Below are 26,891 nucleotides of genomic sequence, written 5' to 3' on the forward strand. Positions count from 1 at the left end.
ATGTGAACAATAGATGGACAAGTTTGACATCAATACATGAAAAAGAATGTTGAAGTTTCTGATAAGTAGTCAATAGGTTTTACAGCTAGATCTAGTTTGACAAATGTACCAAGAGTTCTTTTTTCAGAATTTAAAGTTCAGTTAGTTGACAAAGGCAAACTTGCTAAGTTCAATATATTTGGACTTTGGCCAAGCCTTTGACATAGTTATACATATATGATTACTTTCAAGCTAGAAAAGTATGGAAACTGAAGGGAAGCTTTTTAAATTGTTACCTTACAGGCTGAGTCAGAGAATGCAAAGAGTGGCACCAACATGGAAACACATGACTAATGGAATATCACAGGGAGTAATTCTGTAGGATTGGTGCTTTAGCTGTGTAGAACTGGCTCAGTGGTAGCACTCTCACTTCTGAATCAGACAGTTGTGGGTTCAAGCTCACTTCAGTGCAGTGTTGAGGGAATGCTGCAATATTGGAGGTGCTATCTCTCAGATGAGACACTAAAACAAGGCACAATTATTTTCTCACATGAATGATAATGATCCAATTGTACTTTTTTTGAACACGACTCGAGGACTTCTCCTGGCCTACATTTATCCCTCTATCAACACAACCAAAAACAGATTATGTGTCATTTATTTATTGCATTGTTGTTTGTGGGACCTTGCTGTGCACAAATTGGTTGCTGCATTTCCCTACAACAGTGATTTCACTTTAAAAGTACTTTGTTGGTTATGAAGTGCAATCTGAGGGCATGAAAAGCACTATATCAATGCAAGTATTTCCTTTCTTCTTTCTTTGATGTATTTTAGAAATTGGAGGAATAGGTGGCAATAAACCTCTCCAATTTTGTTACTGATAACAAATTGAGAGGGAACTTGTAAATAGTTCAGAAAAAGTGCATCAATTATCTGGGGCTTTTAGACAGGTTAAGAGATTGGGTGAGAAAGGGGAGCTGTCATTTCAGTAATTGCAAAGCCATGAAGTTGGAGAAGTGAAACAAACAATGGGAGTGCCAAATAAATGGTAACAGTATAGGGGAAAGGGATCGGGTGGGGTTACAGAGAAAAGCACTTGAACAGTCAGCAACAGTGAAGAACAGAAACAGGACTTTAGGATATACAGCTCGAAGGAAAGAGCACAAATGGTGAGAAACTTTTAAATACTGATGTTCAGAAAGATTTGGATATCCTCATACAAGAAACACAGAAAATTAGCATTCAGGTACAGCAAGCAATTAGGAAATCAAGTGGCATGTTGTCCTTTATGGCTTGGAGTACAAGAATAAAAAATTCTTGCTATAATTGTACAGGGCTTTGGTGAGGCCACACCTGGACTACTCTGCACAGTTTTGGTCTCCTTATCTAAGGAAGAACATACATGCTTTGGGAGCAGTGCAGCAAAAGTTCACTGAGTTGATTCCTGCCATGGGAGGGTTGTCCTATGATGAAAGATTGAGAAGATTGGGCCTATACTCTCTGGAGTTTAGAAGGACAAGAGGTCATCTGATTGAAATATATAAGATTCTGAGGGGGCTTGATAGGCTAGACACTTAGAGGTTGTTTCCCCTTACTGGAGAGTCTAGAACTAAGAGTCATAGTCTCAGGATAAGGGTCAATCATTAAAGACTGAGACGAGTAGAATTTTCTTTACTCAGAGTTGTGACTCTTTAGAATTCTCTACCCCAGAAAGCCTTAGATGCTCATTGAGTATATTCAAGACTGAGATCAATAGACTTTTGGATACTAAGGGATTCAAAAGACCTGGGAATAGGGTGGGAAAGTGGAGTTGAGGTCTAAGATCAACCATGATCTTGATCTTGCTGAATGGCAGAGCAGGTTCGAGGGGCCTTATGGTCTACTCCTGCTCCTATTTCTTACATTCTTACAAGTCCCAGGAATTGATAATCAGTTTGTACAAAGAAGTAGGCCACCTTCACCTACAGTACTGCGTCGAGTTCTAAACACCATACTGCAGGGACGATATTCGGCTTTGGCAGGAATCAACAGAAAGGGAACTAAGTTGATAAACTGGATTGGATTTGAGTGCTACAAGGAATAGCTAAGGATACTAGGAATTTCTAAATGCCTTCATAAGATTCCCAATATAAAGAAAGAACTTGCACTTATAATAAACCTTTCACACCATCAGGATGTCTTAAAACACTTCACAGCCAATTAATTATTTCTGAAGTATACTGTTATAAGTGTATAACAAGATCCGACAAACATTTTGGTGGTTTTGGTTGAGAGATAAAGTCTCATGCATTCAGGAGAGCAGGGGAAAAGTTGAGAATGTATTTTTTGTACAGCTAAAAGCTGTTGAATTGTATGCAGGATAACAAAAAAAAATCAAAAGTAGCAACTTAATTATAATTGATAATATAAAAAGTGATCTGACACAATTAAAACAATTGTGTACTTACAAGCTGTACAGTGCTTAAGCCTCAGTTTCAGCACAAGCACATTACTCATGATGTAGAGGTGTTTAACATACAGAAACAGGATATGAAAAAAACAGGTTTAGAAATCTAAAATAATTATTCACCATTACACACAAACAGTGCCTTCAGGGACTTAAAGCACAGGAATGCCACAGGACAATTAACATGAATCATGTAACTTCCATGGATCATTGACAAGGTACCTGCCTATGCAACCCCAGCACTGTAATCATTTACTTTTTGACCATCACGCCAGTACACTCTCCTCAAAGGAAAGGAGAGGGGAATTGTTTGTCCAGCAATTGTAATCATTCAAGGAAACAGGATTATTATGGTCAGTAATCATCCAGTCTCTCCCTCTCTCACTCACTGAATAGAACAAATAGCTTGCAGAGAGTTACAAGCTTGTGATTCAATTAAATGGTTCTAATAACATTATAAACCACAAGAGAATATCATCAGATTCTTGAAACTGAATTGCAGCTTTAAATTTACTGGCAGCTATTTGATATTATCTGGAAAACAAAACAACATAGGTGCTCCATCTATGACTTAGTAGCTGCACCATACAGATTAGGAAGGTCCCAGGTTTCATACACAGTCTGTGCCATGGGGGAAATGAAAATCACCTGTGGTTCCTGCTCCTGATTACTACCCAGAGACCCCCACTGGACGCACACTTACATAGATGTTGACTGAGGACACGTTTGAGTGAGTTGTGATTCAAACTCCCACCCTATTGGTCAAATAGCTCATATATGAATAACCATTTGGTTGAGATACTGGAGAGAGGGGCCAATGCCCATGCAACTGGACTCCAGCAGAGTGTCAACATCGAGACTGACAGAAGAAAACAAAAATAAAAATTCTTTAAATTTTACAAATAATTCCCAATAGTCATGTGGCAATGCCTGAAGTGGATGAAAGCATAACGTTGAGACAATTTGAAAATAGATTAGTATACCGTTCCAAGTTTTTCTGCCAATAGATCAACAAACGATATGATTCCAACTTCCAGCGTTCCGGGCGACTACATCTGCAGGAAGTGTACCCAGTTGCAGCTCCTCACAGACCGCATGGATCGGTTGGAGCGGCAAATGGATGCACTTAGGAGCATGCAGGTGGCGGAAAGGGTCATAGACAGGAGTTTTAGAGAAATGGTTACACCCAAGGTGCAGGCAGATAGATGGGTGACCGCTAGAAGGGGCAGGCAGTCAGTGCAGGAATCCCCTGTGACTATCCCCCTCTATAACAAGTATACAGTTTTGGATACTGTTGGGGGGGGATGGCCTATCAGGGGAAAACAGCAGCAGCCAGAGCAGTGGCACCACGGCTGGCACTGTTAGTCAGCAGGGAGGGACAAAGCGCAGAAGAGCAATAGTTATAGGGGACTCTATAGTCAGGGGCACAGATAGGTGCTTCTGTGGACATGAAAGAGACTCCAGGAAGGTATGTTGCCTCCCTGGTGCCAGGGTCAAGGATGTCTCTGAACGGACAGAGGGCATTCTGAAGGGGGAGGGTGAACAGCCAGAGGTTGTGGTACACATCGGTACCAACGACATAGGCAGGAAGAGTGATGAGGTCCTGCAGGGGGAGTTAGGTAGTAAGTTAAAAAAACAGGACCTCTAGGGTTGTAATCTCTGGATTACTCCCTGTGCCACGTGCCAGTGAGGCTAGAAATAGGAAGATAGTGCAGCTAAACACGTGGCTGAGCAGCTGGTGTAGAAGGGAGGGTTTCAGATATCTGGACCATTGGGCTCTCTTCAGGGACAGATGGGACCTGTACAAGAAGGACGGGTTGCATCTAAACTGGAAGGACACTAATATCCTGGCTGCAAGGTTTGCTAGCGTCACTCGGGAGGGTTTAAACTAGTGGCAGGGGGGTGGGAACCAGAGCAGTAGGACAGCTAGTGAAGTAAATGAGGAGGACATAGTAAATAAGGCCAGTAGGACTAAGAGGAAGAGCAGGCAGGGAGATGTTGCAGAGCACAGCGGGACTGGTGGTCTGAAGTGCATTTGTTTCAATGCGAGAACTATAACAGGTAAGGCAGATGAACTTAGAGCTTGCATTAGTACTTGGAAATATGATGTTGTTGCTATTACAAAGACTTGGTTGAGGGAAGGGCAGGATTGGCAGCTAAATGTTCCAGGCCTTAGAAGGTTCAGGCAGGATAGAGGGGGATGTAAAAGGGGTGGGGGAGTTGCATTACTGGTTAAGGAGAATATCACAGTTGTACTGCGGGAGGACACCTCAGAGAGGTCATGCAGCGAGGCAATATGGGTGGAACTCAGGAATAGGAAGGGTGCAGTCACGATGTTGAGGGTTTACTACAGGCCTCCCAACAGCCAGCGGGAGGTAGAGGAGCAGATATGTAGACAGATTTTGGAAAGATGTAAAGGTAACAGGGTTGTAGTGGTGGGTGATTTTAACTTCCCCTATATTGACTGGGACTCACTTAGTGCTAGGGGCTTGGATAGGGCAGAATTAGTGAGGAGCATCCAGGAGGGCTTCTTGAAACAGTATGTAGATAGTCCAACTAGGGATGGGGCCATTCTGGACCTGGTATTGGGGAATGAGCCCGGCCAGGTGGTCGAAGTTTCAGTGGGGGAGCATTTTGGGAGCAGTGACCATAATTCCATAAGTTTTAAGGTACTTGTGGATAAGGATAAGAGTAGTCCTCGGGTGAAGGTGCTAAATTGGGGGAAGGCTAATTATAACAATATTAGGCAGGAACTGAAGAATTTAGTTTGGGGGCGGCTGTTTGAGGGTAAATCAACATCTGACATGTGGGAGTCTTTCAAACGTCAGCTGATTAGAATCCAGGACCAGCATGTTCCTGTGAGGAAGAAGGATAAGTTTGGCAAGTTTCGGGAACCTTGGATAACGCGGGATATTGTGAGCCTCGTCAAAAAGAAAAAGGAAGCATTCGTAAGGGCTGGAAGGCTAGGAACAGACGAATCCCTTGAGGAATATAAAGACAGTAGGAAGGAACTTAAGCAAGGAGTCAGGAGGGCTAAAAGGGGTTATGAGAAGTCATTGGCAAACAGGATTAAGGAAAATCCCAAGGCTTTTTATACATATATAAAGAGCAAGAGGGTAACCAGGGAAAGGGTTGGCCCACTCAAGGACAGAGATGGGAATCTAAACGTGGAGCCAGAGGAAATGGGTGAGGTGCTAAATGAGTACTTTGTATCAGTATTCACCAAAGAGAAGGACTTGGTGGATGATGAGCCGAGGGAAGGGAGTGCAGATAGTCTCAGTCATCTCATTACCAAAAAGGAGGTGGTGTTGGGTGTCTTGCAAAGCATTAAGGTAGATAAGTTCCCAGGGCCTGATGGGATCTACCCTAGAATACTGAGGGAGGCAAGGGGAGAAATTGCTGGGGCCTTGACTGAAATCTTTGCATCCTCATTGGCTACAGGTGAGGTCCCAGAGGACTGGAGAATAGCCAATGTTGTTCCTTTGTTTAAGAAGGGTGGTAAGGATAATCCAGGAAATTATAGGCCGGTGAGCCTTATGTCAGTGGTAGGGAAACTATTAGAGAGGATTCTTCGGGACAGGATTTACTCCCATTTGGAAACAAACGAACTTATTGGCGAGAGACAGCATGGTTTTGTGAAGGGGAGGTCGTGTCTTACTAATTTGATTGAGTTTTTTGAGGAAGTGACGAAGATGATTGATGAGGGAAGGGCGATGGATGTTGTCTATATGGACTTCAGTAAAGCCTTTGACAAGGTCCCGCATGGCAGACTGGTGCAAAAGGTGAAGTCACACGGGATCAGAGGTGAGCTGGCAAGATGGATACAGAACTGGCTCGGTCACAGAAGACAGAGGGTAACAGTGGATGGATGTTTTTCTGAATGGAGGAATGTGACTAGTGGTATTCCGCAGGGATCAGTGCTGGGACCTTTGCTGTTTGTAGTATATATAAATGATTTGGAGGAAAATGTAGCTTTAGTTTTTAGTTTTAGAGATACAGCACTGAAACAGGCCCTTCGGCCCACCGAGTCTGTGCCGACCATCAACCACCCATTTATACTAATCCTACACTAATCCCATATTCCTACCACATCCCCACCTGTCCCTATATTTCCCTACCACCTGCCTATACTAGGGGCAATTTATAATGGCCAATTAACCTATCAACCTGCAAGTCTTTGGCATGTGGGAGGAAACCGGAGCACCCGGAGGAAACCCACGCAGACACAGGGAGAACTTGCAAACTCCACACAGGCAGTACCCAGAATTGAACCCGGGTCGCTGGAGCTGTGAGGCTGCGGTGCTAACCACTGCGCCACTGGTCTGATTAGTAAGTTTGCGGACGACACAAAGGTTGGTGGAATTGCGGATAATGATGAGGATTGTCAGAGGTTACAGCAGGATATAGATCGGTTGGAGACTTGGGCGGAGAAATGGCAGATGGAGTTTCATCCAGACAAATGTGAGGTAATGCATTTTGGAAGGTCTAATGCAGGTGGGAGGTATACAGTAAATGGCAGAACCCTCAGGAGTATTGACAGGCAGAGAGATCTGGGCGTACAGGTCCACAGGTCACTGAAAGTGGCAACGCAGGTGGATAAGGTAGTCAAGAAGGCATACGGCATGCTTGCCTTCATCGGTCGGGGCATACAGTATAAAAATTGGCAAGTCATGTTGCAGCTGTACAGAACCTTAGTTAGGCCACACTTAGAATATTGCGTGCAATTCTGGTCACCACACTACCAAAGGGACGTGGAGGCTTTGGACAGGGTACAGAAGAGGTTTACCAGGATGTTGCCTGGTCTGGAGGGCATTAGCTATGAGGAGAGGTTGGGTAAACTCGGATTGTTTTCACTGGAACGACGGAGGTGGAGGGGCGACATGTTAGAGGTTTACAAAGTTATGAGCGGCATGGACAGAGTGGATAGTCAGAAGCTTTTTCCCAGGGTGGAAGAGTCAGTTACTAGGGGACATAGGTTTAAGGTGCGAGGGGCAAAGTTTAGAGGGGATGTGCGAGGCAAGTTGTTTTTTTTTTTTTTACAGAGGGTGGTGAGTGCCTGGAACCTGCTGCCTGGGGAGGTGGTGGAAGCAGATACGATAGCGACGTTTAAGAGACATGTTGACAAATATATGAATAGGAAGGAAATAGATGGATATGGGCCCCGGAAGTGCAGAAGGTGTTAGTTTAGGCTGGCATCAAGATCGGTGCAGGCTTGGAGGGCCGAATGGCCTGTTCCTGTGCTGTACTGTTCTTTGTTCGTATGTTCTGATGAGTATCTGCTATGTATTTTCTTTATTATTCACATAAATTTGTTTCTCGCAGACTGACATTCTCTAGTGGGGATAAATTCATTAACTCTAGAATCTTTGAACTCTAGATCCATACAAGACAGATTTCTTACCTTCAGCCATTTATCAACACACTTTGCATGGAACTCATGGTTGCAGGGTAAGACTCTAAGTAGCTGCCTCGACTCAAAATCGCTAAAGCACACTACACACCTAGGCAGAACAGAGAATGAATGTGCTGTCATAATGTACTTCTATTAATTGGAATCACTGAGTATCACAGTACATATACAGAACTGTAATCAAAGATGCTTTTGCAAAACAAAGTGACTTCCTGACAACACAGCCCAGTGCTGGCATCATCAGAGCGTTCCAGATTCATACATTTGCAGAACGAACCCTTGCTGTCAGTATGGCGCTGTGCATGCGCAGCCTATATCAGCACCCAGCTTGCCAGGACTAATTTGCGCATGTGCATGAAAACATCATCCTGTACTGCAACGTCTGCTCACTACTTGCTCCCCGACTTTCCACGCCTCCCCCCTCGGCCACTCGCTCCCCGCTTCACACCCACACGCCCAGCCACCTGTCGGCCACTCGCTCCCCGCTTCACTCCCCCACCTACCTGTGGGCCACTTCTCCCCTACTCTGCTCTGCCTCTGCTCCCTGCCGCAATCACTGTCTCTCTTCCCCGCAGGGAGGAAGCAGGAGAAAGAAGAGTGACAAGATAGGGAGGGGAGGGCACGGGGAGCCGAAGCGCGAGGAGCTGGAGTGGGAAGGCACAGGGAGCTGAAGCGGGAGGGCGCGGCAAGGCGAGTGGGGGAGAAGCAGCGAGGCAGGGAGCGAACGGCGAGCAGATGGGCGTGTGAGGCAGCGGTGGACAGAAGCGCGGGAGAGGGTTACTGTTGGGGTGGGATGGAGGCTGCATTTGCAGCCACTGGGGATTTGACTTTCATTTGTTTTTGTGATAAACTGAGCAGCACCATCTTTACTACTGGCAGCTGCCAAAAACGTTGCAGACAGTGACGTTTCAGTGCATGAGGCTGCAATTGTGCAAGTGCAACTACTGCGCCACCTAGTGGTTGGGTTGTCAAACGCAGCCTTTGCAAAAATTACTACTCAAATATCATGGGGTTTTTTTGGTTGACGTTTGTAATCATAATTTGGGATATCCATGCTGAGAAATGAAACATGTTAACCCTCTGCTCTTCTTCATGAACAATTATTAGTCCCCATTTCATTACATCATTCTCACTGCACTAGTATGAATTTATCCATCCTCACACTAGCCATCCTAATGTCTTCTCCAAATGAAGCTAGAAATTCAGCAGCTGAAATTCTGCTCTGCAAAACTGGTGGTGTGAGCACATTTGTGCTGGTACATTTCTGAAGGTGGAGGTGAGGATTGTCTCCCTGGGTTTATATTTATATACTGTTGGTGTATTTCCAGTGTGATTCTCATATGCTGAAAACACTGAAGTGGGCTAGATTGTCTCGGCACAAGTATAAATGTGGAGGTGTATCTCTTTTGAGCTGCATCTGCACATCCTGTTGTCTGAAAATTGTGATGTTCTCCTTCTGCTGTGTACTGTCCTGAGGTGAATTGGGAGTTTGGCAATTTCCAAGGACAAGGAAGAACAGCTCCCAACAGCCAATTTCTGACAGGGAATTCCCACAACTGCATGCATGCAACAGAGACCTTTCCTTCAGCCTGCTGGATTTTGACATTGGATGTTTCCTTACCTTTACACATTAACAGAAGGCCACAAAATTCAGTCATGGCACAACTTTCACATTCCCTGCAAGCCAGTCACAGATGAAGGGTGGGACCATGACACACTCCCACAGTAGCCAGTTGCATGTTGTACATTCTTGCACCCTTGTTCAGGGAGGCAGTGGTCAGCTGCATTGCTCTATTGGACACAGTGAACCATTTCTTTAAACCATAAAGATCATTCTAATTTTCTGTTGAGCTGCCAGCAGAATGAACAGCCACTCAAACTCTCTGTTCTACTTTCCTCCCATAAGAATGCTAAACTGGTAACATTGTTTTGTGTATTAAGTTTATTTGCAAGCAGCACAGATCCTCCATTTTCTATATGGACAGTTATAATTCATAATGTGGGGATGGGGAAATACAACAGATCCGAACAAAAAGACAAGCGAACAGTGTAAATAAATGCTACTCACAAGGTTTGTTCTGACTGGTGATTTTCAGGATTAAACCTATAGGACGGAAGCTGCTCTATGTCTGCTTTGGTGAGTCCCCGCGGCTTAGCTTCTCCCAGTCGCTCGGCCAGGTTTAGCAGTGCCTGTAAATATAAAAGGCTCATGATAGAATAAGGGAGAATCAAAAGGTTTCAGCGATATTTGATTCTGGCAACACAGGCAAATACTGGAAAAGTTTGTCTCTCTTCCCTCAATTAAACAAAAGCTGCTCTGAAAAATGCAAAACAAACTTGTTTCTTGGTAACTGTAGCTAACAAAACTCCTTGTCTCAATGATGTTATTTCAAAAGTTTTACAAGTGGGTGGATTGGTTAAAGGAAACTTTTAATTATATTTGAATTATATTAAAGACACTTTATAAAAAATACGTTCAGTTAACAAAACTGCATTAAATTAGGACTGTATGCATCAGGACCCTCAGCATAAAGCAGTGACAATTTACAAAACTGTTCTGATTTCATTTCAGTTTTCCAGTGACTGCAGGTTTTCCTTTTTTATTGGTAGCATAGACTCAACTTGACTGTAGTAATAAATGCAGTGCACTCTAAATCAAATAGAGCAGTGTGCGCTGATGATTCGATACTACATGATTTTAAAACTAGCATGGAAGGGATGCTCCATATCCAGTTTATGAAAAACACTCAAGCCTGCAAATGTAATATAGAATCATAAGAATGTTACAGCACAGAAACAGGCCATTTGGCTCACTGAGTTTTTTTGCAGTGTTTTTGTCCCATGAGCCACCTAATCTAATCCAATTTTCTACTCAAATCTTTTACCCAGTAGTAATATTCTTTTTCAAACTAATTCCCTTTTAAAAAGATTTATGAACTCTGCTTGAACAACTATCAGTGTCAGAAAATTCCACATTTTAACCACCCTTTGTGTCAAGAAATATTTTCTAACCTTTTTGTGATTATTTAATGTTGTGGGCTCTAGTTAAAAGAGTCTTGCTGAAAAATAAAAACATTTTCCCACCTCATTATAATCATTCATAATCTTCAAGACCTCTATTAGGTCATCCCTCAGCACTCTCCACTCCTATGAAAAACACCCTAACTTCTCAAATCTTTCTTCATAATTGTAACCCCTCATCCTTGATAAAATCCCATCCAATGTAAAGCCTGGCTCGAGTATAAAATTAAAACCCGACCCGGGCCCAACCCAACCACTGCCAACCCAAACCCGACTGGGGCCCCGAGTCCTTTAATATTTTTTCATGCCCGACCCGACCCAAATCTCCTTCATCTGTTCCGGCAGCAGGATATTCCTGCAGATGGAGTTGTGGGGAATTATGGGTAAGCCTGATCCCGTGACTTCTCGGAAGCAGCACAGTCCAGCCCGACCCGACCAGAGCCCGAATGCTGGACTTGGAATATAGACTCAGCCCGACCCGAACCCGACACGTGTAGTCGGGTTTGGGTCGGGTAGCGAGGCTTTACATTGATGCAACTTTATTATTGCTTTACATCCTTCCTGTAATAGGGTGCCCAAAACTATATACAATAGACTAATTGCAGTTCAACTGATGCCTTGCAACCTTTGGATGAGAATTTAAACCAAGGCCTCAAATGGCCTGTTCAGGTGATCCAAAGAGCCAGGAATTCTTCCAGTGCATTCATCCCCTAATCAACACCATCAAAAACAGACTAACTGCTCACTTGTCTTATTGTTGTTTGTGGGACCTTGCCATGCAGAAATTCCTTGTCACATTTGTCTACAAAACAACTGTGACTACACATCAAATGTAATTCATTTGATGTAAAGCACCTAGGGAATTCCTGTGGATGTGAAAAATGCTCTGTAAAAATGCTGGAGGACTGTGAGCACTTCTTGGCATCAGACCTTAGGAAGGATATATTGACCTTCGAGAGTGTGCAGCATAGATTTACCAGAATGATACCTGGACTTGAAGCTTAAATTACGAGAAGAGATTACACAAACTAGGGCTATAGTCCCTGGAATTTAGAAGGCTACGGGGTGACTTGATCCAGGTTTTCAAGATATTAAGGGAAACAGGTAGGGAAGATAGAAAGAAACCATTTCTGCTGTTTGGGAAGTCCAGGACAAGGGGGTATAGTCTAAATATTAGAGCCAGACCTTTCAGGAGTGAAATTAGGAACAAAGTGATTCCTGATAACGCACCAGCCCACTGACGTCATCAGAGTGCGCCAAGCTGCGCACATGCACAGCTGCATCTCGCCAGGACTAAATGGCACAGCGCGGGATGACGTCATCACACAGCGCGAACTTCATTGCATGTCCATGCGCGATAAAGCGTCATCGGGTGCTTCCTCCCCTCACCCGCTCGTTCCGGACCTCACTGCCCCCCCTCCCCCCCCACTCCCCTGGCCAATTGTTCGTTGCTGCACGCCATCCCGCTCTCCGGCTGCTCGCTCCCTGCTTCCCTGCCACCACCCCACCCCCAGCCGTTAGCTCTAGGCCGCGCAGCTTCCCTTATCTTGGCCACTCGCTCCTACGTTGCCTCATCACCCCTTGCGGCCCGCCTTGCTTCTTCGGCGGCACATAGAGAACCATCAAACGTGGGAGTGAGCGGTCGAGAGAAGGGAACAATCATGTGATTGAGGAGTGAGGGGGAGCAGCGAGGTCTGGAGCGAGCGGCTGAGGGGGGGGGATGTGACCAGCGTGGAGGAGGAGGAGAAAGCGGCCAGTGGGGCGGGAGCCAGTAGTTGCGTTCGCCGAATTCAGTCCATATCAGACTTGTAAACAAATCACAATAACGAATTGGCAGCACATTTTATACTCCGCCCGATTTTCTTTTCCATCGATTGGGGTGCCAATTCATTTTCTTCCAATGGAAATTCAATCATAGAATTCCTTTTGTATTTAATAGGATTACTGGAATATTAAATGGATCTGAGGATTACAATTAGTATCCCATAACTACATAGTAGCATATTACTGGGCTTCCATCCAAATTAATGTAAGGTTAGTTTGCTAGAACGATCTAGCCATAAGCATTTCCTGTGATAAATTGAGCAACAGCATCTTTAATCCTGGCAGCTGCCTGAACGTCGCAAACACCGACGGTCCAGTTGAACAGCCTGCATTTGCAAGTACTGCGCCACCTAGTGGTTGCGTTGTCAGCAAACGCAGCCAATTTGGAAACACTTCTTCATGCAAAAGGTGGTAAAAGTTTGGAACTCTCTTCTGCAAAAGGCAATTGATCTTAGACCAATTGTTAATTTTAAATCTGAGATTGACAGATTTTTGTTAACCAAAGGTATTAAGTGATATGAAGCAAAGGTGGATGTATGGAGGTCACAGAGTGGCCATGATCTCATTGAATGGCAGAACAAGCTTGAGGGGATAAATGGCACACACCTTTTCCTATCTTCCAATGTTCCCCATCACCAACATTTTCTCTATCCTCTATACATCTATTGTCAATATTTGCCACTCATTTGTCCATAAATTACCTCCTCAGTTTCTTTTCCACTGTTTAGCAGTCTTGGCCCCTTGCTTTTCTTCAGCTCAATTCAAAGGGATCCTTTTAGAATCACTTCTCAATTTAATCCTTACGCACAAGTGAAACAACATACTGTCTCTAATTCTACTCTTGCTTCGTTTCTTCTGTATCCCCACGGAAAGTTTTATATCCAGAAATATTTATTTGTCAACCCAGATCCACCTGCAGCCAGTCAGTTACTTCATGCTGCACTCCACATTTTCTCTTTTGCTCTTCTGATTCCCACTGGGGTGTGGCTCCAAGGTTGGCAGTACCTCACCCAAGCGCATATTTGTCATGTGTGAGCCTAGACTGCGAGTGTCGACATGTTCCTTGACTGAAAGAGCACAGCCAAGTTCCAACTTGTTCTCTACATGCCCACACATGTGCACTTTCCAGCAGGAGTCACAGGATAGTGATCAGGAAAACTGCAAAACACATACATGTGGTCCTTCTGAGACAGTAAATGACCCAAGGTCTTTGACAGAGTAGAAACATGGACTTTGTCATAGGTTGCAGAGGTAAGATGAGGTGAATCTGTGGATGAATTTATGAATGAGATTGAAAATTTTGAACTAGAAATCTTAATGATTGTTTTACACCATTGACCACAACTTAAGTACTGCCAATTTCACAAACTATTCCTTTACCTTTTGAATCACTATAATGCTCTAATCTCTTTAGTAATGGAGTCAGCCTCCAGTAACCACAAAAACAAAAGCTAGAGGTTTTGAAACTCACTTGGAAGGATGTTTTATGCTGACTGATTTTACCACTCTTCTGGAACTGTAAATGCATATAGTGCTTGGAATGGAGACCTCCATTCCCAAACTTCACAATGTCAACATCATGATAGAATCCAACATGAGCCCATTTTGCATGTGTACATTACTGCACTGCTGCTGTCTTGCTTGCCCCAGGGTACTACAGTCTGACAGCTAACTCATTCAGCAATCGTCACCTCCACCTTTTGGTTGTTGTAATGTGTAGAAGTCTGTAATGTTTTGAAGCTAGGTCACTACTGGAGAGCCATTTAAAATGTTCAAGAGAGTCCTCCAGGTTAAGTTTAAAATGCTGCAGATTTGAGTTCAGTAAAGCTCCAAGACATGTGAAATGAGAAACACATACCTCATAATTTTCCACTTCCACATCCTCCACCTCTAGCTCCACACTAATGGCTGGTCCCACTGCAGGAGGCACTGGAAGCATCGATCTGCATTACAGGAAACAAAAGTAATTTAATCTTCTGTATGAAGCAGACATCAAAACAAACTATTTCATGTATTAGTTCAGAAGAATATGTTATCATACATAACATGTTGCCTGACTTTTAAAGCTCAAAGCAAATTTTTTTAGCCTGTAAATGTTCCTCCTTGAATCTCAAAGGAACTTAGATCTCTACTTAAAATAAAACATAGGTAAATCTTATTGATTCTTCAGCTTATGGAAACAATCTTCACTATTTACCTCTGAAAATCTCTATTAGGTCCCTCCCTAATTTCCTCTGCCCAGCGAATAAAGCCTCAATTTTGAAAGTCTTCCTTCACACTATAACCTCTCATTCTCTGTATTATTCCATACCCTTTCCATATCTTTAATATATTTCCTACAATGGGGTATTTGGAAATGCAAACAGTACTACAACCGTGGCTTAAACCAATGTCTTACACTGTTCGGCATAACTTTCTCATTTTGTGTCTTCAATATTTCTGAATGTAAAATGTGGAATCCTATTTGTCCTTTTTACAGCCTTTTCTACTTGACTGCCACCTTGAAAGATCATTGTATTTCCATCCATAAATCTCTCTTGTTTTACCATGCTGTTTGAAATCTTACCATTTAGGGTACATGTTTTTGTTTGTCAAAATGTACTACACCATATTTATGTTCTACTATCTGATCACATTGTCCATGTTCTTCTACATCTCCCTCAAAGTTCACTATGCACTCAAATTTGGTATCTTCTGTAAACTTTATTAATTGTTTTGTGCCTACGTCCAAATTATTTAAATAAAAATGGAAAACTAAGAAAAAAATCCTAGCAGATCCTACAGTTACAACCCTAACACTTTCTGCCACTCCAAAAAAAATGTCCATTTACTTACATTAATTGCTTCCTGTTAGCTGCATTAATGTGCAGCAAGTTTCTTGTATCCAAGCAAGCTGAATAAAGCCCAAACAAAGCTTGTGCCAATTGCCTGCTGTTACTTAAAAAAATCCAAGGTTTGTTTGCGTCTGTGACAGACACTCCCTTGCACCGATTAAAAAGGAACTAGCATTTGTCCCAGTTTTTTTTGGTTTGAAGCAGTAAAATATTCTAGGTGAGTCAAGTACCCATCGAGAGGCAGCACCGTTAGCAGAAATAACAGTAAAATCAAATTGGGCTGCTGAGCAATTAAGTGCAAATTTCAAGTCATAGAAATTAATGGAATATTTTAGAAAGCTGAAAACTAGCTCCCAGCAATGATTTCTTACAATTTTTGATTTAAAATCATTACTGACTTATTTTGAATGCAAAATGGATAGGGATTCTGGAATAGGGATGCTGTAATTATCAACAATGATGGATAACAGAAAAATTAAAGTTCCACAACTGGAAAGGTCAGTGAAAGAAGTTTTTAACTATAGAACAATGCAATTTCAGATTCTGAACCCCCTTCTCCCTCCAAACCAACCTGTCTGAAAAATGGACTTTAGAAGAGCAAAACCAAAATTTAAAATATGGCTGAATGGCAAGGAACAAAGCAAGAGAAAACCTGAGAGATGTACCAAGGGATGAAAACAGCATTTTTTTTTTTAAGATGACGGAGGATGATGGGGCAGTGGAAAGAGGAGAAACACAGTAACAATTAATTACCACAGGGGGGAGAAAGAGACAGAGGTCAAAGATGACAACCAAGCTGAACACCTGTCGGAAAAAGGCCTGCTACCCGACTCGAACCCGACGCCACGTGTCGGGTTCGGGTCGGGCCCCTCTTCTGGGACCGGCTTTTGGGGACGGGTCGGGTGGACACACACGGCAAGTGCTCTGCTGGCAAGTACTGAAATAAAAAAAAAAATTTACCTGAGCTAGGAGTCCGGGATGAAACGGAGTCTGCGCAGTGAGTGAGTGACGTCACTATGACATCATCACGCATGCACTGTAGCTTCCGGCAGGTTCTGTTTTGGAAGGTAAGTAAAGGGATGGTCAGGTCGTGTTCAGATCGGGTCGGGCTTGGGGCAAAATCGGAGGGACTCAGGTTGGGTTGGGCTCGGGTCCGCTGTGGTTTGGTCGGTTTCGGGTCGGGTTCTTTTTCCTGACCTGAGTAGGCCTTTACTGTCGGATCATCAAAACATAAATGAAAAAAACTGCGAAAGCGATAAAAAACACAAACTGCACCAGAAATATTTAGAAGAGATATTCAGTGAACAGACAGTGGAAAGCCAACAGCTGTAAAGAAATTACAAATTATTAAAAGACTGACCTAAGTTCACAACTAAAAACACTAATCTGATGGCCTGGTGGTTAAAAAGCACCGTCTGGTTTAGCACTAAACAGTACAGACCAGCAGATCCTAGGTTTGTGTCCTAGTCTGAGCTGATTCAGCTAAGGCAGCAATTAGAGTACACCAATCCCACTCGGTTCTAGCTGGTGGTGGTGGGGGAAACAAAAATAAAATGGTCAGGGTATTTGTTCTCAATTATTACCCAGCAATCATTGCTAGAAAGTGCACATCTATGAATTATGCCGGGCTGTGATGTTTCCTATGGTTAAATAGCCTGCCAGGCCCTGTGGATCATACGCTAACAAGGATCCACAGGAGGGAGAAATGAAGGAGACAAAGTTAGCAAAAAACATAAGCGGACAAATATTAAATAAAACCAATCCTAGAATTTAAAGCTGTTTGCAAAATGTACTTGTAACAGAGTGAATATTAAAGATTTTTTTTTTAACTGACTCAACCTGAACTTGGTTCAAGCTGGAAAATGGCTGGCTCAGTCACTTCTGGTTATTGCAGCATCATCATGGGTACAATTTTAGCCACACTCAATAATTGTACTCGCAGAGGACTGAATTCACAACTGCTGTGGGATGGACAAACTTGACTCAATATAAATGTTTTAATGAATCAGACACCCATGGGTAGATTCCCAACTTGCTTCCGAGGTATAAAACTGGTATTGCAGATGAGCAGAGCATTCTAGAAATCACCCGATTTTCATGTCCATCGCTGGGTAGCAAGTTGAAAATCTACCCTCAATGTCTTGACGTGTTAACTAACTAAACATTACAGATTGTTAATCTAATTGGACAGAAACTTATATAACTGGTGCTGGGACTAAGGGTCGCAGCAACCTTTCATTCTAAAATCAAGTGAACTATGACCTTAGATAAGGTACTTGCTTCTTATGGTGCCCAGAAAGCACAAAGTGGCATGGTGTATGAAACACAAAACCAAAAATTATACAATGCATTCTGAGCAGATAATCAACAGGTCCAAGTGTTCACTGTAATGGGCAACTTGCTTTTCAGCTATCTTACAGTTCCTAAACAGGCAACTACAGAGTTGTCACTTGATCTTCATGTTGAATTACCATCATGCCCCTAACCATTCTGTGACTGAAAGTTAGCATGCAGGTACAACAAGCAGTTAGGAAGGCAAATGGTGTGTTAGCCAAAAGTGGGCTGTAGTGTAAGAGTAAGGAAGTCTTGCTGCAATTATATTGGGCTTTGGTGAAATCATACCTGGAGTACTGCTCATAGTTTTGGTCTCCTTACCTAAGACAGGATATACTTGCCTTAGAGGGGGCACAAAGGTTCCTTAGACTGATTCCTGCGATGAGAGGGCTGTCCTATGAGTAGAATGGGCCTATATTCTTTGGATTATAGTAATATAAAATTCTTAGATGACTTGATAGGGTAGACCCTGAGAGCCTGTTTGCCCTGGCTGGAGAATCAAGAACTAGGGGTCATAGTCTCAAGATAAGGGGGTAAGAAATTTAGGACTGGGGTGAAGGGAAATATCTTCACTTAGAGGGTTGTGAATCTTTGAAATTCCGTACCCTAGAGGGCTGTGGATGTTCAGTCGATGAGTATATTCTTAAGACTGAGATTGATTGATTTCCTTAGTACCCAAGAATCAATCAAAGGTTATGGGGATATGGTGGGAAAGTGGGAGTTGAGGTAGATCACGATCTTATTAAATGGCGAAGCAGGCTCGATTGTCTACTCCTATTTCTTATGAAATTACAATTAGTAATACTTTTACTGAAGTCTTAAAGAGAATGAAGCCTCACAGGTACTGATGTATAGACTGGTGCGGTAATGATGTCAGTTTTTAAAATGATGTCCAAACAGATCGAACACTCCACAGTCACAGGAGTGCTAATGTATGCAAGCTTCTTAAAGACTGATTTAGCAAACCAGTTTATATATATATGAAAAGAAAAATAAAATAAATCAAATCTGAGCAACCGCTTTTTCATTATTTAGGTTAGGTACATACTTACATTTAGAGATGTAGCTGTAACAGAGAACAATAAGAAGGGTATCAAAAGAAATCTGAAGGCTAAAAGTGATCTGTCGGGATGCTACCCACTCTGCCTTACAATACTTTACTTTGCTGCTCTGTTGGCAACACAACACACAGGAGTTAGAGCCCAAATGCCTTTGCAAAACAAGTGCATCACTTACAGGAAGTATGGCAGGAAGCTAGGGTAATAGGGTGGAGGTGGTGGCAAAGGTTGTTGTAAGCGGTATCGTTGTCCAGTCATTCTCCGTGGCATAACATGTGGGTATGGCTGTCAAAATAAAGATAAAATAAGGATGTTTCAAGTAAACCTTTGAAAGTTGCTTCCTGTAACATATTAATTCTAGGCCATTATCAAAAAGTTCTTCAATACTTGTTATGTAGATTACTTTCAATCTACCTTCTGCAAGGTAAGTAGGAGCTGTGGCTATGAGAAAATGTAGCACTTATGAGTCAGATGATAGTTAACTACTCTTGCAAAAAAATATTTAATCTCAAAATTCACAACACCCATAATGCAGATTGGGTTGTGTTCAAGACCTATGGTTAAAACTAAATGCCAGGAATCTGGCTTTTGTTCCGGCCTACAGGTTAGCTACCTCACTTCCACAAACCTTGATTTTATACAGTATAAAGAAAAAGCTGTGCATTTATCATGGAAGTTACCACACGGTAATGCCAAGTGCTAAAACACATCCCTACTTACTTTGTCTACATAGTGTTTTACAGTTGCAAAAGGAGATCAGATTCAGCCTGAAATCTGACCCTCGATTGCCATTATCAAACGCACAAAGAACAAGTTCTGAATCAGCATCCATGTAAACAAGGCCCACCTCAGGCAACAGGTCTCATGTTAGTAGCAATTAGGACACCTGGCAGCATAAACTGAATGTGGACTTTCAACCCAATTCCCCATGGATGCATTGCTCTTTCTAGAATTTTCTGCTTTCACACACCCCATACTGCATGCCACCGCTGGATGCCTTAAAGGAAAATGTCTGTATATAGTAAAGAAAGATAGAGAATGTGTGTGTGATACAGAATCTGCATGTGAGGGAGAAGCATACATTAGACTGTAAAAGAGATAAAGTTTTAGTTAGTTGTCCATCTGTATAAATGAGTGGCTTGGCTAAATCTGTCCACTTTTATGCTAATCTTTAGCTCAGATTTAAGCACCTTCTCAAAGGATAAACTGGGCACCAAGAAAATGCTCACCACCACATTTCTCATTGTGTCAAATACACACACTATCTACAGCACTCGAGCTCCTACTCCTACTTTGCAGCAGTAATTGATGTACTATAAAAGGTTCCAAATTGACAGTGAAGTCATTTGTGCATCTGCAGTTCACCTTCTGACATCAGAATCTTGCCACAATCAATTAGGGTGAATAAAGCACACCCTGGACTATATTTACTCTGTTACCATATGTACAGCCATAGCTTTTTATTTAATCAATCAAATGTACATCTGTACGAAGGACCATAACCTTTTTTCCCCTCAGAGTAAAGAGCATGGTTTTGCTCCCTTCTGCACTAATAATTAAAATATTTTACAGGCAGAAATACAGAGACAGCATTAATGGAATCTCTCCTCAAATATTCTTGGCATTTTTGTACAAATTCTTGTTTGGCAATCCATGGGCTGAAGCACACACGGGGTAAGTAAAATTCATAATTTTGCAATTGCGATAAAATATTATTTGTGTTGTCATTCCTTTCATTACAATATTCTATCTACTTTCACTAAATTATTGTTGCCGTTTCTAAGATATTCCTTATTCCTCAGATCACAGCATTCTTTGCTCATTTATTTAGCCACCTTGGGTTGTCATGGAATCTTTGTTGTACTAAACAGATGCCAATTATGTAATCATGGATTCTTGGACCCTGTGTGAAGCACCTCCTGAATAACATCAGTTTTGTTACTTAAGTAGAATGGAGGCTGTATGCGTACAGATGAGATCCACTTAAGACCAGATGCCCACAGTGACACAATATACCTACACAGGACAAAATTACCAATCATTTACTTAAAAAGTCATTCTGTAACAACTACAGTCAATCCAGAAATCAACCATTCTGGAATTATTTGCTATATCAAATGAAATGGTGCCATTGTTTTTCGTAAAAGGGGAAAAGATGATGATCGTACTACAACAGTAATAGGATGATGCACATATTAAGTCAAAGAGACATCATCCTTTATCTCTAATCACAACTTTCTCTTCTTTTTGCAGTGCGAATTTTATCACCTTTTGATTCATTATCACCATTATCATGCTATCAAAAAGCCTCACGCAATCATTTGAATTACACTGCTCCATTATACAAAGACAATTGGAGAGAATACTCACCACTCCAAAGGGTAATTCCTGGTGTAAGGGATCATGGGGAAGATACTGCAGAGGGACAGAAGTAGGTATGGCAGGGGGATGATGTGAAGGTGGGTATGTAAAACCACCAACTGGGTGCTGGTCCCCTCTCATTTCTACTTCATTCTCTATCCTCTGCAGGGGCTATTGAGAAGTAAGAGATAGAATAGATTCAATCAGCATTTCTTAAACTTGAAGTCAAAGCAGTTTTCAAAATAATTGACTGGAAGCACAACAGTGTGAGCATCCCAGTGAGCAGAATCCAGAGCTCTGGTCTCTGAATACTGGGTTGACATCTAGCAGGGTATTCATGCCCCCCCAGATCCCTCCCCTCCCCATGACTGGTTCTCCTGACAGGGAATTGAGAGTCAGGCTAACAAACAGTCCACATAAAAAGGGAATTGGGTACAGAAACAATCTGGAATATGATTTGTCGCATATAAAGCAGTGGAAGAAATGAATTGCCTCGTGTGCTGCTAGCCACTAAAAATTAGTCACTCTCATTTATAAGCAACAACTACTTGTGTTTATACAGCACCTTCAGCATAGTAAAGCACCCCAAGATGCTTCACAGCAGCATTATCAAACAACATTTGACACTGATTCACATAATGAGATAACAGGCCAGATGACCGAAGGCTTGGTTAAAGAGGTATAGGTTTTAAGGAGCAACTTAAAGGAGGGAACAGGTAGAAAGGCAGAGTGGTTTAGGGAGGGAATTTCAGAGCTTAGGCAGTTGAAGGCATGGCCACCAAAGATGGAGCGATTAAAATTGGGGATGTGCAAGAGGCCAGAATTGGAGAAGTGCAGATAGCTTGAAGTCTTGTAGAGCTGGAGGGGATTAGAGTTAGGAAGAGGCGAGACCATGGAGGAATTTGAAAACAAGTATGCGAATTGTAAAATCGAGTCTTTGCTTACTTAGCCTGGAGCCAATGTAGGTCAGCAAGCACAGCGGTGATAGGCGAACGAGACTTGGAGAGAGTTAGGACACAGGCAGCAGAGCTTTGGATGACCTCGTTCATGGAACATGCATGATGGGAGGCCAGCCTGCAGTGCGTAGGAATAGTCTAGAGGTAACAAAAGCATGGATGAGGGTTTCAGCAGCAGCTGAGCTGAACCAGGGGTGGGGTCGGGCGATGCTGCAGAGGAGCACCATCAAAACTCCTGGTCCAAGGCCTTTCTCACAAAACAAATACACTAACATTGATATTTCATAGAATTGTACAGCACAGGAGACAGCCATTCGGCCCACTGTTCCTCTGCTAGCTCTTTGCAAGAACTTGTCGATTGGTCCCACTCTGCTTCTCTTTACCCACAGCCCAGCAAATTTCTCTTTTTCAAGTATGTAGTAAATAAAGAAAGGGGTTAACATTATTGTGCCTAAACCAAACTGATAAAATAACAACGCACTGACTTTTACTCTCACGCACACACTACAGGTTCACACACACAGAAATAGGTTAGAGTGGGAAAAGGTAGATTGGTTGAGTTAGAGTCCATAAAAAGAGGTATACAGTCTATAAATGATAATTGAGCTGGCTTTTAGCTGAATTTAGTGGTCCTGGCGCTTTTAGTTTGAAGAGATAGATGACTGGCTCAGTGAGTCTCTTGGAGATAGTGATGCAGATGATTTCCTCCAACAGGGTTTCTGATTGTAGCCAGAATATGCAAAGAGAGAGCGAGACCTCACTTAAGGTCTACTCATGTCAGAGTCCAGCTGCTTCTCCTCTGCTGCGGAGAAAACAGCAGCTTACAACCAAAGATGGGGAAAGGCTTGTCACATGACAGTCACTCTGTGATTCAAACATAGCATTCAGCAATATTTCTTCTTCTTGATAAAAGAAGGAGAACAAACAGTTCACTTAAACTTCCTGGGTCTTGGTTCTTGCTGGGGGATTAGCAGATATTTTATCTCCCTCCTCACAGTCCTTTGCAATGTAGGATATAGTGCAGCAAACTAGGTGATCATCTTAAGCTGCTAGCAATCATCATGTTTTAAGCGTCTTTTAAAAATATCTTTTGTCCCATTATTAACAGAGTGATGTAAATTTATCAGACACACTTTGTGTTCTTAATATGCAAGATTAATACTTTGTTTATGTATTCCATCCCATGAATCGTCTTAATGGCTCAGAGACATTATGACCAAATGTCACAAAACTGCTAAAATATTGCTGTTGGGATGTGGGCAGCAATATGCCGTTTTGTAAAAGTATTTTTGTAACAACTTGCACCCTCTCCCTTTTCTAATATGAGCAGACTTTTATACGGCAGCAATAGATGGCAATAGAAGCAGGGGAGGAGCTTAAAAATTGAATGGCGCTGGCTCAGTCCTGACATCATACACTGGGCCCGAATTTTAGAAACGGCGTGGGAAGCCCGCTCGCATTTTCAAAATGAGCGACTGACAGCCATTTAAGTTAGTTAATGAGGCAACAGACCACAATTTTATAGGCCCCTCCAGATTTAATGGTAAGCACATGGGGGACATGGTGTAATAGAGCCTCGGTAGGTTTTAAAGGGCGGCAACTGTTGTCATTGCTGCATTTGGCAGATGTGGAGTGAGGCATTTTTCATTTCTAGGTCGGAAGGATTTGGGAAGCCACTGATCTGGGCTTGAGCCTCCCTTGATGCCACTGTGGTCCTGGCAGGGGGATCATTTGAGAGGGGCATGAGAGGAGGTAGGGTGGGCCACATTGCAGCAATGACTGGTAGGGTGGCCCACTCAGACGGCAGTACCCAAGTGTCATGGACATAATTCATTCAGAAGGAGGGTCCTCCAGTGAGCACGAGAACCAGAGAGGGAGGGAGGTGTCAATTTCTTCCGAGGATGCAGGAGGGCTCAATGTTCAGAGGATGCTTGCAGGCCTCACTGAAATATTCAAAGGATGATTACTGGGATGAGTGCTGCAGCAAAGGACATTTGCATCAGGGCTCGGATGATGGTGGCCCTTTAAACATGGTGCCAGCACTTCCTTCCGTGTCAGGTGATGTCGTGGCCACCGCCACAATGCCTGCCTCTGGCCGCTGAGTGGTTGGCCATCCTCCCCTCCCGCCGGCAGCTAATTGGCCAGCTGGCGCAAGATCACTACAGGAATGGAAGTTGGCGCAGTAGGGCCTTTGTCACCCGCTTCTGGTTCCACCATCCCTTTCTCTCCAGGTCCTGTAAAAGCCAGCCGTGGTAAAAATCCTCTGCTAGCCCAACCACGTACACATTCCTCTTGTATAAGCATCGCTAGCAATTGTTGGCAGGTTGGCTAACCAAAGAGGCATCACATGCTCAATTTCCAGCAGACAGATTAGGAGCAGAGATTCTGCTAGATGTTTGTCTTCCTAGCCCAGGAGATGAGAATTGATGTACCATCCCTGCCACCAATTCAGCCGAGATCAGCTAAGCAACATAGAGCATCAATCAGATCCAGGACCTGATGGCCTGAGTGGCTCTATTACATAAATCGCTTACTGAATGGCCCATGGGGACTTTGAAGAATAAAATTATTTGGTAAACATTTTTGGTATTGTACAAAATACACGAGGGTAGAAATTCGACTTGATGGGATGCAAAATGGGAAATATCACACCTGCTGCCAGAATATACCCCGACATCAATGGAACTGAATATAGGGTGGGTGGATGTACAGCAGCAGATATGATATCGCCCGTCTTGCATCCCCGGCCCCATTGAATTTCACTCCCACTGATGTAAACGCTATTGAAACATGAGATTTCAATGGGAAGAAATAGGTGAACCATTATTATTTCTTTTCAGAGCATAATGTAAAGAGAGAGTGGCTGCACTGAATAATTAGAGCCTTTTTTTCTTTAAATGTTTTACTTACCAGTCGTGGGTGCTGTGGCTGGATTGGAACAAACTGGCCCAAGGGAGGAAGGTGGGGATGCTGGTGGGGTGGCAGATGGGGTGGGTGCAGTATAAAATGTTCACTGGAGATAAGTGGAGGGAAGGCTTGGTAAGAGACTGGCAGATGCTGCATTGTGCACGCATGGATCAGCTAGAAAACAAGATAGAGACACATTTACAAGATGAAGAGGATGATCTCTGGAACAACAACAAATAGCACTGGATGGAAAACAGTAACTGATGTACTCATGCTGTTAAATTCCTAAGAATTCTGAAAATTTACACGCTTTGGTTATCTACAGAAGGCCGGGATTTTGCCACCACAAAAGAAATCCCCATGTTGGGACACAACGTAGGTCCCGAGCCTGCACGTGAGGGCAGTGGGACCGCGGCAGCAATCTTTCCGGAAGCAACTAATTAAAAGAAGCTGCTGCCGCCCACCACTGTCCAATTGAGGATGATGGGCTGTCTCCCACCAGCTCTGCAGCACTAACAATAGAGCTGGCCGCTGCAGAAGCTGCAAGGGGAAAGAGAGGTGTACTGTGACATCTTCGGAGGCAAGTCGAATAATTTATTTCTGTGCTGGGGCCCGCCCGGCAGGCAGGCCCCGGTGCTTGGAGGAGTAACTCCTCAGTGGTGGCACTGGGGCCTCCTCTTCGGGGCGCGGAGCCTCCGGAAACCAAGCCCTCCTCATCACTTTGGAAAGCTGCCTCCATGCAAGATGCAGCCTCCACAGTTGGAGGGGGGCTGTGCCGTTGCCAGAGGCCCGGGAAAATGGTTGTCAATTGGCCTTTTAATTTTTTTTTAATTGGCCACCCACCTCCAGTCGGCAGAGTCACTGCCATTCCGCCTCTAGGAATAGCCCCTGGCAGCGTAAACATGTTGGGCTTCCTTCCCAAAGCCTTTCGCCACCAGTGCCATGCTCCCACCTCCCAGCCCATCTCCAGTGGGCTGGCAAAATCCTGGCCCAAGTGTCAGGAAATTTACAATGCAATTCACCAATATATTCTGAACAGCTCCATTCTGTATCATTTCAGAGACATGTATCGTATGAAACAGATTACGTGCAACGATTAACAAGCAGTAAAATGGAAGTTATGCTGGTTATAGATGGATTTTGGTGTTTAATAGAAATGCTTTCATTGTTGCTCAAGTGAGGAAGAGCCGCTTAACTTTTAAAAATATTCCCTTCCCCTCCTCCTCTCTTTGCTGCATTAGAGTCCGAGAGGTGCCAGGTATCCTGTAGCATCGCACCCAAATATTATTCTTGTGTGAACCTGGATAGCAAGTCAGGATGCCATTCAATTGCAGGGAGTATCACAGCCAAGACTAATCCCGTCCTCACCTAATGTTCACATGGACTCAATTTTAGCAGAGGTTGTTAGGTAGCCTGCAGTGGGAAACCTGGATAACTTTGCCCAACTGAGGTGAATTATAGGGTCCATATTGCTAAAAATTAGCAAGCCAAAGTGGCACAGTGCCCTCTACAGGTGACCTGGGACCAGTCTGAATAGGGCAAGCAACTCTATCTTTCTCACTGACCAATCAGCTTGAAGAATCATTAATGAGTAGTGCAGAGTCTGAACCAGGAAGTGTAAATTTGAATATGTAAAATTACATACAGAAAACAAAATTAAGAGGGAGGGAATGAAAGATAGGATTAAGAGAGAAAGCAACAGAAAGAAAAAACAAAAGATTTTTTAAAAAACTCTAATAATTGAAATCTGAAGGAATGAGA

At 43.1% G+C, this 26,891-nt stretch overlaps 1 protein-coding gene across 10 annotated transcripts in view; it reads right to left on the minus strand.

Annotated features, from left to right (window-relative positions):
- The window catches only part of rnf44 (ring finger protein 44), a 189,516-nt gene that overhangs the window by 1,792 nt on the left and 160,833 nt on the right, over positions 1 to 26,891 (minus strand). For 9 of the 10 annotated variants that reach the window (XM_068043488.1, XM_068043487.1, XM_068043491.1 and 6 more), the window contains 6 exons: positions 25,134 to 25,304; positions 21,277 to 21,438; positions 19,085 to 19,191; positions 14,539 to 14,623; positions 9,904 to 10,025; positions 7,827 to 7,926 (listed from right to left, as the gene is read on the minus strand). In XM_068043488.1, the coding sequence (XP_067899589.1) occupies positions 7,827 to 7,926; positions 9,904 to 10,025; positions 14,539 to 14,623; positions 19,085 to 19,191; positions 21,277 to 21,438; positions 25,134 to 25,304 (747 nt within the window). Of the gene's footprint in view, positions 1 to 7,826; positions 7,927 to 9,903; positions 10,026 to 14,538; positions 14,624 to 16,477; positions 16,727 to 19,084; positions 19,192 to 21,276; positions 21,439 to 25,133; positions 25,305 to 26,891 lie in introns of those variants that run through there. The other variant, XM_068043489.1, reaches the window with a different exon arrangement.

Source organism: Heterodontus francisci, chromosome 12 (assembly GCF_036365525.1).
Source record: "Heterodontus francisci isolate sHetFra1 chromosome 12, sHetFra1.hap1, whole genome shotgun sequence".
Lineage (NCBI taxonomy): Eukaryota > Metazoa > Chordata > Chondrichthyes > Heterodontiformes > Heterodontidae > Heterodontus > Heterodontus francisci.